The sequence below is a fragment of the Dermacentor variabilis genome, chromosome 6, assembly GCF_050947875.1.
Source record: "Dermacentor variabilis isolate Ectoservices chromosome 6, ASM5094787v1, whole genome shotgun sequence".
In the NCBI taxonomy this organism is placed as follows: domain Eukaryota; kingdom Metazoa; phylum Arthropoda; class Arachnida; order Ixodida; family Ixodidae; genus Dermacentor; species Dermacentor variabilis.
In genome coordinates, this window is record NC_134573.1 from 103,799,839 (window position 1) to 103,815,658 (window position 15,820).

A 15,820-nucleotide genomic window follows, 5' to 3' on the forward strand; every position below is an offset into this window, starting at 1 on the left:
TTGGGGCACATGTTGCAGATTTCAAGGTTGAAATCGAGCAATAGTGAATTTTATTTCTGCCTAGCAGAAATACTAAGATTAGCATTACCGTCTCGAGATAATTGTTCTTAAATTATGCCACAGAATGCATTGGCGTTTCAGTTAAGCATCCCAAAACGTCCTCCTAGCAGTTGGGAGCAATCTTAACTGGAATGGCAATGTAGTTCGTGGCACATTTCAGAGCGTTGTTGCATTTAAAATAATTCGAAGGTTCAAGGTAGATTTCTAAAATTTGTGCACAATTTATTGTGCCATTTATTATACGATAATCGTCGACACTCACGCGTGCATATCCTTTCGTTAACATTATGCGCCCGCTGCTTTCCTGTCAGCAAGGATAAAGATATAGGATGCCGAGCCATGCATGGCATTCCCGACAGTAAATCGTTGAGTGCGAAGTGTTAACGAAGAAAAACGCGCACAAGATTGATGACGATCATCGTTGTGCGGCAAAATTACGCGCTAAGCAGTGTGTGGTTTAATATTGCAATTATAGAATGTAAAACAACATGTCAATAATGAGAGGACATTTCTGTTCTTGCTAATCAAGTTCAGACAATAAAACATATGGCTAATTACCACAAAATAGAAATAAAAAGGGCTAGGAGAGCGCTAATTACCGACACAGGCAAAAAACACATCGTACATCAGAAATTAGTACTCACCTTGTCCCATACCTTTCTTTTATTTCCATTTTGCGCCAAGTGGCCACGAGTTTTATGATATGAAAGTGTTCAGCATCAATCGGCTGGCACAGCGATACGTAGTGTACCGTTCTTGCTTCATGTTTCTACGCGTGCTATCACCCCGTGTAAGCATGAACCAACTAGCTCACCAACAAAACTTATTAGTGTATGGTTCCTATAAGAGAATCAAATATCGCACGATCAACGATATTGGGAACATCCATCGAGACGCCCTCTCAATTTTGACATGCACCTAATGCAGCGCCGTGAGCGAATCTCCGCGGTGGCTGGTGGCGCGTGGCAACTTGGACCAAGCCGAGGCGGTGATGATGCGCGCCGCGCGGCTGAACGGCGTCCGCAAGCGGAAGGCCCAGTTCCTCTGGCGGAAGGCGTGCAACGAACTCGAGAAGGTAGGTGGCGCCACGTGTACAGTCGCGGCGCCTGCTTTGGCCACGCAGCGACGATGGAGGATGTGTTACACCAAGGACCTTCATACAATAATTACTAGAGGGAACTCTGGCGCTGGTGCCTATACGGGAGTTATACGGGAGCTGCAATGGAAGCGATTGAGCCACCGTGGGAATTATGGGACAGTCTAAAACATCGTTATTAATAATATTTAAATGGCGAGAGCAGTGTGGGAGGAACCCTCAGTCCAGGGTCCTTAAGATGATTCCGGCGATGTTTCGAGCCCGTTGTATCGCAGCTTGGAGGACCTCGGGAGGTCTGTCGCGGAGGGCATCGTCCCACAGCTCTTTGTTGCGTAGGGGGCGAAGGAGAGTTGGCAAGGGAGGAAAGAGGTTTGCAGTGCACTCAATCGTGACGCGGAAGATTGTGGGCGAGCTGCCACAGCCAGGGCAATGATCTGCATAACAGTGTGGGTAGAATTTATTGAGAGAGACAAGATTAGGAAAAGTTGCGGTTTGTAACTGCCGTAATGCCACTGCTTCCTCCCGCGAGAAGGACGGTGGTGGTGCGGCGTGGGTGGGACGAATACGTGTATAATGACGGAGTATGTCTTTGTAACTGAGCAAGGGATTCCCCTACTCTGAACTAGTCGCCTCACCACGCCGAGTCACCCGGAGGGAAATTTCTCGGGCAACCGCATGTGCGCATTCGTTACCCGGCAGCGAGGTATGACCAGGGGTCCAGAGTAAGTGGATGCGGGGAGATGTGGTTGGTGTATTCTGCGGGATCTGTTTGAGAATTTGGTGCGCCGGTCTCGGGATGCCATGTCCTGATAGGAACGCCCGGCATGCCTATTGCGAGTCCGTCAATATATACACTTTCTCAGGAACACGGATGGCGTATCGAATTGCAAGAGCCACACCGAGAGTTTCTCCGTAAGCGGCATTTGTTCTGCGCATTGCAGCATAGTCTCTCAGGGCATTCGGTGCCATTGAAAACAACCGAGGTATAGCCCTCTTGAGTGCGTGGTGTGTCCGTGTATAAGGTATGTGTTTCCGGGATGTTTGCAAGCATGCGGCCAATGTATCGTACAGGGGCTTTGCGCCACCATTTGTCATGCTCGGGGTGCATATTACGTGGCAATGGATGAATACTTAGTGCTTGGCGTATCGCTGACGACAAGATCGTTGGACGGGTTTCAGACTCAAGGGGTGGGACAGAGTATCCTAGCCGTGTGAGAAGGTGGCGGCCAGTAGGAGTGAGTAGGAGGCGCTGGCGCTGGCGGACCCAATGTGCCTCTAGCAGCTCGCCTAGTGTGTTATGTGTCCCTAAGTTAAGGAGACGGCGTGTGGAAGTATAGTTCAGGAGGCCATGGGCCAGCTTCGTCGCTTTTCGAATCATTGCGTCTATGCGAAGTTGTTGCGCTTGGGTCAACCGCCGAAATGGGAGGTGGTATGTAAGCCGGCTGATCACGCATGCCTCCACCAAGCGCAGCAGGTCCTCTTCTCGAAGGCTCAAGCACCTGTTGGAGACCCTCCGGATCATGGCCAGAATTTGCTCAATCTGTCTGGATAGAAGGGCAACAGTATAGTTAGACCTGCCATCCGCTTGGACATGTAGGCCGAGGATACGAGCACAATTAACCTGTGTATAGGTGTGCCATCCACGTGCACAGTAATAGGGGGACTAGAGGAACGGCTCCGGGGGCGAATGATTATGAGCTCCGACTTTTCCGGAGCACATCTTAAGCCGCATTTGCTCGCGTACTCGGAAACTGTATCGACTGCTTGCTGCAGTCGGTCCTGAATGGCTCCGTCGGAACCCAGTGTCGACAAGATAGTAATGTCGTCCGCATAAATAGCGTGGGCGACATCAGGGATCTGGTCCAGTAGCCGGGGCAGCCCTGTGAGCGCGATATTGAATAGCGTAGGGGAAAGAACTGAGCCCTGGGGTGTCCCACGTCCTACAAGGCGAATCGTACCGAATCGATGCTGTCCCATTCCTACGGTGGCCGTGCGATTTCGAAGAAATCCGCGGATATAGTTGTACATACGAATTCCACAGTGTGAATGTGCAACATTGCGAAGGATGAGGTCATGTTCAATATTATCGAATGCCCCTTTTAAGTTTAAGGCGATGAGTGCTCTCGTCTGGACGGACGACGGAGGTCCTATGACCTCCTCCCACAATTGTAAAAGCACATTTTTGGCAGACAGATGAGCGCGATATCCGAATTGAGAGTTTGGAAAAAATGATTTTTCTTTGAGGAAGGGCTGCAGACGCCGCAAGAGTACATACTCCATGAGCTTACTGACGCAGGATGTTAGGGAGATGGGTCGTAAGTTTTCAAGCTTAACAGGCTTGCCCGGTTTGGGGATCAGTGTGATGTCGGCGTGTCGCCATGCTTGGGGAAGCATGCCCTTGCGCCGGCAATCATTGAAGATATGGGTGAGGTGGTTAATATCCGCGTCACTGAGGTTACGAAGGGTGGCGAATCGGATGTGGTCGGCTCCCGGTGCCGTGTTGCGGCGTAGGTCTTGTAGGACCACCCGCACCTCGTCAGATGTGATGTCCGCATCTAGGAATTCGTTCGCCTCGCCTACATAAGGATAGCCAGGGTACTGCGGCGGCGGGCCTGTGGGTATGAAATGCTTCTCCAGCTCTCTGAGGAGTGTCGAGACATCGTCCCTGTACTCGTGCATTAGGATGTGCAGCTGTTGAAATGTTTTTTCCTTTGTTGTGGTGGGATCTGTGAGTGAGCGAAGAATCGACCACGTTTTTGCTGTGGTCAATGTGCCTTAGAGGCGATCGCAAAATCCTCGCCATTTATTCCTCGTAAGGATCTCTGCATACTCCTGAGATTCCCGTGTAATTTGATCTATACGTTTCCTAAGTTTGCGGTTGAGGCGTTGTCGTTTCCATCGTCGTGTCCACCCTTTGTGGGCGTTCCAAAGATGTAGTAAATGCGGGTCTATGTCTGGTGTCTCGGTTGTGATGCGCAGTGTGCTCGTGGTGGCCTCTAGATCTTGCGCGAGAGAATCAAGCCAGCGTTCGTACCCTTGCCGCTCAGGTGGGTCCTGGCGACGTTCCCTGAATTTCGCCCAATCCGTTATACGCACATTTCGCTCGGGCCTGCGCGCACCCCGTAATGACAAGGTGGTCGCCACAATGTAGGGGTCACTACCAAGGTGCTCCTCTAAAGGCCCGTGCGCAACGACTGGGCCAGTATTGCGCACGAAGGTAAGGTCACGGCAGGTGTCACGAGATACGCTGTTGCCTATCCGAGTGGGGTGCTCTGGGTCGGTAAGCAGTGTGTATCTCATGTTAAAGATGGCATTCCATAAGCGGGTCCCTTTAGCCTGCGATTTAACGTAACCCCATGCAGTATGCGGAGCGTTAAAGTCGCCGGCCACCACACAAACCCGTCCAAACCAATCAAATTCTGTTAGTATATAAGTGCTGAAAACAGTGCGTTCGCGAACGGGGGGAACTGTATGCATTGAGTATAAACAGACTCTCGCTGCGTTTACCTTGCATAATTATTTCCAATATTTGGTGAGGAATGTCAATGTTAGTGGTATGCATGCGACATGTTTCGAAACTAAGGCTCCCACAAGAGGAGAGACACCCGAGAGCGTGCTGTAGCCGGATAAAGAAGGTGTGCAATTGACTTCCTATAAGAGGATGGCATCGGGAGGGCTCGTGGATGTGGCGATATACTGCTGTAGGGAACCTCGTTTTCGGCGGAATCCCCTACAATTCCACTGCCACACCACTAGTTGCTCCGCGTTGCGCATCGCCATCGTCATCGCGAGAGTAAGCAGGCGGTCGTGCATAGGGATGCGGGCGCCGGGTGCCCACATAGGAATGTTGCGCCCGAGAGCCTTGGTCGGAAAGCGCGCTTTCGTTGTTACCGCTAAACTCAGGAACTTGCATGCGTGCGAAAGTGCACTCTATACATGATTTCACTTGCTCCGTTATCCCTATTTGAAGGGCCTCCATTTAGCGTTCTATCCTGTCCAGAGCCGCCTGCATACTAATGCTCATGTCTGCCACCAGCGCGTCCGTTTGTTTTTGCAGGCGCTCACAGCGCACCTCCATGTCACGACGTAGGCGGGCTATTTCTATTAGAGGATCGGGATTTGATAACGAATTGGTAATAGGGGAAGGGGTAGGGAGAGTGTTACGGGGCGGAGCGAGCTGTGGGGGACCCTCCGCCCGACCTACCTCCCGAGGCGCCTCCATTGCTGTTTTCTTCTCCGGGATCCGCTGCACCCCTGAAGGGACCAGGGTCACCTTGGCTGGGGCGTTGGTCTGCAGGGCCTTCTTGTAGGATTGTTGGGAAGATGGGGAAGGAGGGCGCTTCTCTGGGAGGCGCACCGATGCCTCGAGGGATCGGGACCGAAACTTGGAGCGGGTCCGGAACTTGCGACGGGATCTCGAACGGGTCTCCGACCGGACTTTTCTGGTCTCCTTCGTTGGGGCGCGCGACGTTCGGGTCTCCGCCGTATCTGTAGTAGTGGTCGGGTCGCTGCAGGGTTGGAGTTCACGCTGCTCTTTCTCGAGAGCTTTCCGCACCCAAGCTTTGTTCAGTGTCTGCCTAGCACGCCGCGGGCAGTTTGGATCCGCTGTAGGGTGGGTCCCGTCATAGGATCTGTAGTGTGGGGTGCATGGATGTGACGGGGTGGGGTTGTCAGTCCCGCACGTCGCGCAAATGACCACGTGCGGCGTAGGACAGTAATCAGCCCAATGGCCGAGCTGGTGACATATCTTGCAGACCAGTTGGCGGGGTCGGTGGGGGTAGCAGCGGAGTTCTGCACCATAGAAACGCACGTAGCGAGGCACTTTAAGTCCTTCAAATGTTACCAACGCAACGTTGGTTTGACCCGTCATTCGTGCTTGAAGTGTTTGAGTTCCAGGAGCCAAAAGCTCATCCACTAGCTTGGAAGACAGTGTACGGGGCAAAAGACCAGGAACAATTCCCTTGCATGAGTTGTCTGGGGCCGCAAAATATGTTGTGATGGGATAGACCCGCTGACCAAGGTTCAGCTCCCTCACCTTGTACAATGCGTCGGCTACGTGTGACTGCGGTATGCTGATGATTGCCAAGTTCTGATGAGGTCGCAGTCGGAATATGATGTCCTGACGATCGTCGGTGGTCAAGCCGGCTGCACTCCATAGAGCACTGGCGAGTTCTGGGCGCGTCCACTTATCGAGGCAAAGTCCTCCGTGAGGCCGCAGAATTATCTTTTCGTCGTGCAAAGGAAGTTGAGGCAGGTGCTGATTCCGACTGCGCTTGCGTACGGTAGGCTGGGAGGCGTCCGGAATGCCCAAAATGTTCTCGGAGGGTTGCGTCTTAGCGTGCGTTTGACGGATGCGTCGCTTATGTATGACTGTCTTCCAACAGCCACCTGTGTCGTCGTCAGTTTTGTCGTTGTAAATGTTAGGGGTAGCACCCTCCTCCATCCTTTCCCCGGTCGGAGTGTCTACTCTCGTTGTTGGGAGGGAAAATTGGCGACAATGGGATCGGCGGCCACTCCCGCGGTATCCACCTCGGGCGTCTTCTTGTTGTCGAGGAACGCGCGGCGGTGTTCTCCGTCGCCAATTGCGTCTTCTGCTCGTTGGAAAATGACGTTGCGGTAGATAAATGCTCCATCGAAACAGAGCGGTGAATTGGCCGAAGGCCCTTTGCACGCCCGTTTAGAACATGGGCCTCGGAAGAGCTGGTCGCTTGGCGCTCTTGGTTCATGGTGTAGAAAACACGTCAAGGCAGCTATCTGGGAATTATGACGAGACGTTCATTTCAGTGATCACCAGGAGGCTTCTTAGCGAGTGTTGTAGGCTTTTGTCTCTAGGCGGGGCGCCATATAGGGGTGGGATCGAGTTTGTTTACGCTCGGACGCTGGCTGCCGGCGCGGTAAAGTATAGGTGAAGGAGCGGGCTAAGTAATTCGTGGTGGATCGTAGCTTTCTCGCGCCTTACGGCGATGTACTTCGTAAATAACATCGCATATGTTTCTGCGGGAGCAGTAGGGATTGTAGTAGAACCTGGGCCGCATATATTGAAAATCTAGAAGGCAGAGCAGAGCGCCTTAGCAACCGCAGTTGAACGCAAATGGCTAAAAGGCCGCCGGTGACGATGACTGACCCAGCAGCAGCTCCGCAGGCGCGAGAAAGTCTGTCCGACGTACCTTCAGAGGCAAAGTTCTGACTGGTGTTGCAGAATTCGCGGGGCGTGGTAGTGCTGAACTTAGCCTCACAAGTTGGCGGCTGGACATACTTATATTTATTCAATCGTGTTTTTTACTAATTGTAACAATGTGTCATTATTTCGCATTATTGGCGGCGCTTCCGGTACACCAAACGATGCCTCCAGGACGCCGCCGACGCCTTCGCGTGCCAGGGGTGTGTAAGATCGGCTGTCCGCGATAGCGTACAGCAAAATTTTTTTATGCGGACACCACCTGGCGTGCTTCGGCCTCCGCGGCCCCAACCCATCGGCCGCCTTGCTTCCAGCTTTGATCCCCCCGATATCCCTTGGGTGCCCCGGAGATCCTGCGCCGCCTACGTTTATTGTAACCTCAGTTGTTCAGTGTGCCCTCCTGGAGCAGTGCTTGCAAAAGAGCCAAGCTATCGTCGCGACGAAAAAAGCGACCCGCGATTTATATAACACCAGTCAAAACATTACCCCTTCAGACACAGCGATCACTGAATCCGTGATCCGTGCCCTGCCTCACCGCGCGGGCAGCCAGTGGTGGAGCGTAAACAAACTCGACCGCACTCCACAATGCCGGCATGTCTAGAGGACAAACGCATACAACTCGCGCTAAGAAACCTCCTCCTTAAGTGCCTAGGCAGCGTCATATGTTCGAAGAGCACAAGCCCCCAGATTTTCTCTCTCGCGCCCGCTCTTACTCGCGCTTGCGCACAAACGACTGGCGATCCCTCGAATGAACGTCTCGTGGAATTATGAGATGTACATGGATTTGCCTAAACCTCGTCCTCCTGGCTTCAAACGGCTTTGTGACTTTGTAAACTCGTTATTTTCAACAATTCACTGAGTATTAAGTAATTCAATGAACATTATTAAAATTCTCCAACGGCAGGATTCGAGCACAGGACGTCTAGCACAGAAGCCAGATACTGAAACCATTAAGCCATGCGCGCGCATTGATAAGCGATGCCAAACTCCCTTATGAATTTATCGCGGGCGTGGTAGTGCCTTTAGATGCTTAGCGCGTTTCGATTCGGCCACCTAGACAAGCTCGATCGTTGCATTTAGCAGCGATTGCGCGTATTCGCAGCGTCTTCTGCACCTCGAAGGGTACAGATTGCTCTGAAAGCATATAAAACATAATATACACAGCCACAAAAACATCTGAATCCACAAGCAAGAAGATCAGACAAATCCATGTAATTTCCATCATTCCCATGGCGGGCCAACGACTGCAGCGCCAGAGTTCCCTCTATTATATGGTAGGAAACTCTATGTGATATACAACAGGGGACGCATGGCACGATTTCGAACTGGATGCGACGTACGACAAGCTGTCTTATGTTTTGAACCACATCCAACAAGATTGCAACAGGCCCCAGCAGTATACTATAGCATATACTAACGGCCGTATTGCCAACGCGTCGCCGGCCCGAAGTCGCGTTGGACACCTCGACATGGGTCTCCTGCTTGCCTTGCATGCAAGGTTACTCCTTCCTTCCTTCCTTTCTTTCTTTCTTTCTCACAGTCACACCAATCGATAGCTGTTACGGAATTTTACAGCCGTCGTCGGCGCCTTTCACAACATCATCCACAAAGTTTTTATTTGACTGTGAAGCTTTTTTTTTCTCTGAGAAACCCGCATGGGCTTCCTTTGTAACTTCGTGCTATTACTTTGGGATGGATGACAATTTATCCCCTTCAGACTTTCTTAAGCTAGAGCTCCAGCACCACCGTTCACGCAAGGCAGTCGCAATGCCGTGCTGTCGTTAGGTTTGTGCCGGTATACCGTATGGGGCTGCTATTGGAGAGCCACCACTGTGCGCGAAAGGGTACTTTTACTTGCGCCATACGCGCCGCTATTTGTTGTCGAAGCTCTCTGAAGCGCAAGATAGGGGAAATCGTTTGTCCTGTTTAGTTGCGCTTCAAAGAACTTCAACACGAACATCCACTAACTGACCCGAATCGCCATCTTGCCCGCGTGCTATACATCCGCGTCCTCCTGCGAGTCCGGCGTCATCCCAGGCAGGCATGTCGCAGCTTCAAAGCCAACTGATTTATCTAACTTAGAGGGCGCACTATTTCGCCTGGCCTTAACAGATCTGATTTAACCTCCCTAATGAACACAAGAGTATGATACACGCGTTTCTGGAGGCTTCCGAGGTCATTTGACTACATTCCTGCTGTTCCACATGTACCCAAACTCTGCACACGTACGCTTTCAGCATTCTGGCCACTTTGAAAGGCGGCCACCGTGGCCTGGAATTGAACTTGTGACCTACATGCTCAGCAGCACGATTCCATAGCCACTGACCCACTGTGCAGATATTCGGTCAAGTTTTACGACAACGCGATTGGCGTATACGTACGCTCTTGCCCGTAGCCAATCAAACAAACGGTGCTCAAGCGCGAATGTTTTTTCGAAGTGTTAATTGCGGGCCAGTTCTCTCGAAAACTGCTTGTAACTACGTGGTCTGCTCGCTGCCCCCTTCAATAATTCAGTAGTCTTGTCACTTTTTATAAGAAGCCTGCTAAAATCTGTTTGTGCGGTATCACTAGTGATAATGGCAATAATTTCTTTGAGTACTTCCGTATTCAAATTCTTGAACATCTCTCTTCTTTTTTTAAAAGTGTGGTATTTAGTCCCCTCGACAAAAAACTTCTGCACAGCTTATGCCCATGCATGCGTCGTCTGCAGTAGCAAAACGGCACCTAAATTCCCATTGGTTGCGACGCCAAGTCACGAGTGCGTCTCGACGGAGAAGCGCTGGTGAATCGAAACGCCTGCTGCGTGAATAGCGCGCCGCGTTTTGCGTGAGGGGCGAGGGCATCGCCGCAACGCCACGTCACCAGCGCGCCTCGATGGAGGAGGTAGGGCGACGCGACGCAGAACGTCTTCGATATGCAGTGAAGTGTGGCTCAGAAAGCGGGCGTCTATTGGCTCTAAAACGCGAAGCGATGCAGTGTCAGGTAGTGACGATGAGCCACGATAAACGTAGTGAATATTTAGCCCAGAAATGCGAAGTGCGGATGCGTCAATCCAATGCAGTGACACAGCGGGTGTCTGCAAAACTCGAGAACATATCCCGCAGCAAAACTCGAAGGGCCGCTCAGCGTCGTTCAATTCGACATCAATGTTTTCGCATTCACGACTTAGGTGCTTAGGTGTCCTCGGATTATTTTGTTTTATTGGTTTGTCTGACTGCATTTGTAATCAGGTTGTCAATTTGCACTTCTGCTTCTCTAATGGTTTCATATCTGGTACGATGTGCCCATAACTGCTGGGCTCTGCCCTTCAATCCCTTGTTTGGCTTTGGCAAGCCTGTAGTACGTAAACTGCTTGGTGTAACGACAAAATTTCATTATCATTATTAATATTTATTTATTTGAATTCTAATTAGTAGTAGTGGTGGTATAATTATAATAACAATCATCAATACAACCACCATGAGCGTGTTCATGCCAGCATGACACGTAATTCAAAATATTTCTGGAGCTACGTGCGCCCTTTCACTCTTCTCAAAACAGTACCGAAGATGTATATCTTGTTGATGAAAATGCGAATGTTCTTTCGAACACTGCTGATGCCTTTGCAGAACACTTCTGTTCTATACTTTGTGTAAAGGGTGCTTTCACCTAAAGTAAGCTTCCTTCTAAGCTTGGCATGATGCGCACAATATCAATAAGTGAAGACCTTGTTTTGAAGTGTATACGAGGTGCCTCAAGCCTCCCCTTTCTTGTGGCGCTGATCGTATCCCTCCCACACTGGTTAGCACGCATGGAAACATACTTGTCGCTGTTCTCACATGTATCTTCAGCAGTTACCTAAAGTGTTGTACGTTTCCTAGTTCTTGGAAGGTAGCGAGGGTAGTGCCCGTACACAAATAGTGTGCTAGACGTGCATTTACTAATTACTGGCTTGAATCTATCCTTTGCGTTACGCCAAAGGCGTCAGAATCTGTATTGTGCGTTCGCTCCTTCCTGTTAGGGCTAAGAGCATTTTAATAGATGAATAGCATGACTTTATACCAGGACGCTCTACAACAACGATCTTGATCACGTTTATGACCCGTGATTCCAATGTCGTACACTGTAGGGACCAATTGAACGCTCTTTGACCTAAGTAAATCATTTGATGTAGTTGGCCATAAGCTCATCATTACAAAACTCAGGCAAATGAACAAAGCTTCTTCCATCACTGCTCTGGTATCAAATTACCTAAGCGATAAGATCGGGCTTCGTTGGCATTATTGGGCAGAGTTCTATTAGGTATGAAGTCACTAGCGGAGTTCCTCAAGGACCTGTTCTTGGCCATCTTCTCTTTCTACTGTCCATAAATTGCATTTTGTCAGCAATTCAAGACTCTTCAGTTCTTCGATATGCTGACAACATAACAATGTTCACGACTGCATTGATCTTCAAAAAGATATTTTTTTGCTTTCAACCTGGCGCAGAAACAATAGGTTACCCTTAAGTACTTCCAAAACTGTGATATTATATAAGTTATACACGGAAAACACAACGTGTGCAATTTTGATATACACTTCGGATTGCTCCCTTGCCCACTCTCGATGAAATAAAAGATATTGCTGTTTACTTCGAAAAAACGCTAAGCTTCTCTTCGCACGCTAAATATGCGAAACCATGTGTCCTTCGCGCTCTTGGAATTGTTTGTCGTATATGGCATAACTTCCACTCCCCTTCTTCCTCTCTGAAATTGTATTCTACTGTGCACCTTCCACTACTATAGTGTATGCCTCTGTGCTTTGGAGCGAAACGTGCAAATCTAATTCTGACCTTACTAAACGCGTGCAGAATAAAATGATTTAAGTTCCGCTTTTGGCATTCTGGTGACCATTATCCAGCCCTCTCAAATATACCTCAACTCACACCTCTAAAATGAAGAAGTCCTAAGCCATACCTTTCGCTCTTGATTTTGGGAAGTTACCACAAGCAAAACACGAGACTTGAAGGAAGGGACAACATGAAGCGGTTCTGACAACTGATGATTTAATGAAACGAACGCCAAGCTTTTAAATATCACACACACGTGTGCACCTGAAAAGCAACTTAAAAACCAATAAAAAGAACAGAGCAGCCTTAAAATGGGTGCGGTACAAAAACTGAGAAAACCCCGACAGACTACTGAGGCACCGAACGCGCGTGTATTGTATAGAAAGAAACAAAAGTTCTTTCTGGGAAAGCGCAACTGACGGCAAGCTAACCCAATCACTATCCTTAAAGAGTAGCATGGCCACTGCCTCTAGAATCCCTCTTTGCAAATGGCCATTTTTTATGCCGATAATCTCAGTCTTTGAAAACAAAGGTGAGCAGCCCAAGCAACATTGGCAAAATATAGCCAACTTCGACCCTCCAGCAGCCCCCATGGAACGTTCATGCTCACGCAAGCGAATGTTAATGCACCTACTGGTTTGTCCAATCTGCCGCACTTCAGTGGAATCTTATATATGACACGTGTCGTGCAAGGCGCATGCGAATTTGTGTGCTTCGTTTACAGGAGGCCCGAGTCGGTAGTCCCCTTGCCACCATTCTGCACAACTTCGAAAGTTTGCAAGGTGCTGAAAGGACAACATCAACCCCATATTCACCAGAAATCTTTCTGAGAAGATTGAAAAACAAATAAATGTAGGGAACAAGCACGTACCCAGGAGGGGCTCGAGGGGGGGGGCGAAATTAAGCAGCATAACCCCCCCCCCCGTATCCGCCCACGCCACCACTCCTGACGCACATTCCTAAAGCGCCTACAAATCAAACTACTCGGCGGTCAACATTTTGCTGCCTTTTACAGCGAAAGCAGTGTATGAATACTTTCCGTAGTTTTTTTCGGCATCCGTTAAAAGGAAAATCATCATGTGGGCTGATCCTGGTGATAGTGCAAATGGGTCCAAGATCAATGGCACATACCCCTCGGGAACCTATAACGCGCCCTTCGGAATCTTCGGGATGGGCCCACATATGGGGAGTGATTAACGCCTGCTTCACCTCCACCGCGGGTCGGCCCGGCATTACACTACCTTCGGGATGAACCCACGTATGAGGAGTGCTTAACGCCTGATTCACCTCCGCCTCGGGTGGGCCCGGTATTGATATATCTTCGGGATTGGCCTACGTTTGGGGAGTTCTTAATGCCTATTCACCTCCACCGCGGGTCGGCCCGGCATTGGGCTACCTTTGGGATTGGCCCACGTATGTGGAGTGCTTACCGCCTGCTTCGCCTCCGCCGAGGGTCGGCCTGGTGTTGCACTATCTTCGGGACCAACCCACGTATGGGGAGTGCATAACGCCTGCATCACCTTTGCCGCGGGTCGGCCCGGCGTTGCACTATTTTCTGGATTGACCCACGTATGCGGGGTGCTTACCGCCTGCTTCACCTCCGCCGCGGGGTGGCCCGATAGTGCAGTACCTTCAGGTCGACCCGCAGCGGAGGTTAAGCACTGCTTTTCGTTTGAGAGCTTTGACTGTCGTCAGCTTTCGCTGCCATTCCGTCTTGACCGAGTGGAATGGTTGTCAAGCATTTCACTCCTTTTGGATGGCGGTAGTTATCGGCATCTCCTGGAGTGTGGAAGCCAGTTTTCTCATCGATTCGGTCCTCGCGCGGTTAACTCAAGATGAATTTAATTTTCACCATCTATTGCAGCAGGGAGGGCGTAGTTTATTGTTTTAATTATAATATTTTATTTTATTTATAATGCCTAATACAATTTTTATGTCGCCATCTATTCAACGATCACGCGCATCGCTGTTGCTTCGTTAGTTCTACCTTCTTTGTTTAGACTGATCCAGGGGCCAGGGAAGGGACTCGGCTGATAGTCAGCTGGTCTGTATGCTCGTGGAACGAGTTGTGGCCGGAGAAAATGCCATTTGCGTTTAACTTTTCCTTTTGCTTCATTATTTCCTCGAGTGACGGCTCGCCGCGACGCTGGAAGATTCTCGGAACCATATATCCGCGATATGGGTTAGATAAGGTGGAAAATAAAATATTGTTAAACAGCGTCCATCATCAGACCCTGCAATAACCGTTCAACCCATACGCCCTTACCCAGGCGAGGTAAGGTCACCCCTTACCTCGTCTAGGTTTTCCTTAATTGCAAAGCACTTCTCGTGCAAAATTAGCAACTGGAAACAAGAGTCGCAAGGTGACGAGAAATTAAGCGATCCACTAAGGGAGAAAGCCAAGGCAACAGCCAAACAGGGAGGGAAGGAGAAAATTGTTTGTGAAAATGTTTATATATCAACATCTTTTTATTTAAAAATGAAGTAGAGAAAACGCCACCGGAAGTGGAGAATAATTCCGTGTGTTTTGAATGACTCTTCTACAGTTATCAATCGAGCCGCCTGACGTAGCCACTTCCCTGCTGTGCTAATGGGGGTGTTTTTCTAACCTTCCGCGGTGGGCGCACTACGTCTAGAACCGCAGCGTCCTGCGTTCAAGGCGGTTGTACGGGACTGGTTACCACGCATCGTCACACAACTTCCCAAATAACAACACGAGTCGGTTTTGGCACCTGGTAGAGCAGTAAAGTAGGGATCGAAAAGAACTTTGATTGTTCCGCAAATATACATTTCTCTGTAATTCTTCCAAAACCAATTAAAAAAACGCTACTAGAAATCTTTATTTTGCCCTTTCGCTGGTTAACTTGTTCTTGGCAAGGTTCTTCCTGCGCATCTTTCTTGCGCGAGTCCATTTGATGTGGTTCTTTGTTGGCCAAGTAAATAAAGGTGTATCTCACAGGCGTACCTGTGAGATACGCATTATTTCAATTCTCTTTTGCGGATTTACTCGTCTTTATGGCAAATGTTGGGCATTATTCACATTTGTACTAGTAAAAGTACGCTCCCCCTCATTTGCATAGAAAAGTTACCTTGGTTTGACCCCCACCCCCGGAAAAAAAAAATCCTGCGTACGTGCCTGGTAGGGAAGTACTGTGAAATGTTTCCTACTTGCCTGTTCATTAGAAACTGATGGTTCTTTTTCCTTCTTCTGAAACTTGACAAGCAATGATTCGGCAACTGAAAGTAAAAGAAAGCTCGGAAAAACCGCCTTTTCCAAACGTCCAACTTGAAGTTGAAAACTAGAAAGCTGTTTGTGGTGACATGATTTTAAAGGCGCTGATCTAAAACATCATGAGGCTGTACCCCTCATTTCACAGTACTTCCCTACATTCATAAGGTTTCCCATAATTCTGTGTCTTTTATTGGTTTTTTACGTTGATTTTCAGGTGCGCATGTGTGTCTGATCTATAAAAAGCTCGGCGTTCGTTTCATTAAATCATCAGTTGTTAGTACCGCTTCGTATTGTCCCTTCCTTCAAGTCTCGTGTTTTGCTTGCGGTAACTTCTCAAAAGCATGAGTCATCAACTTGCCTGCACCCACGCTGTGCTAGGTTACGTTTCTTTCCTTCTTACGTGGTACATGGCATTACAGATTGTCCAAAGATTCATAATAATGTGCAA

At 49.3% G+C, this 15,820-nt stretch overlaps 1 protein-coding gene across 1 annotated transcript in view; it reads left to right on the top strand.

The window, feature by feature from the left end:
• Positions 1-15,820, top strand: part of LOC142586245 (solute carrier family 22 member 12-like) — a 78,440-nt gene that overhangs the window by 19,945 nt on the left and 42,675 nt on the right. Inside the window, exon 7 of the mRNA XM_075697494.1 lies at positions 988-1,135. Within this exon, the coding sequence (XP_075553609.1) occupies positions 988-1,135 (148 nt within the window). The remainder of the gene's footprint in view (positions 1-987; positions 1,136-15,820) is intronic.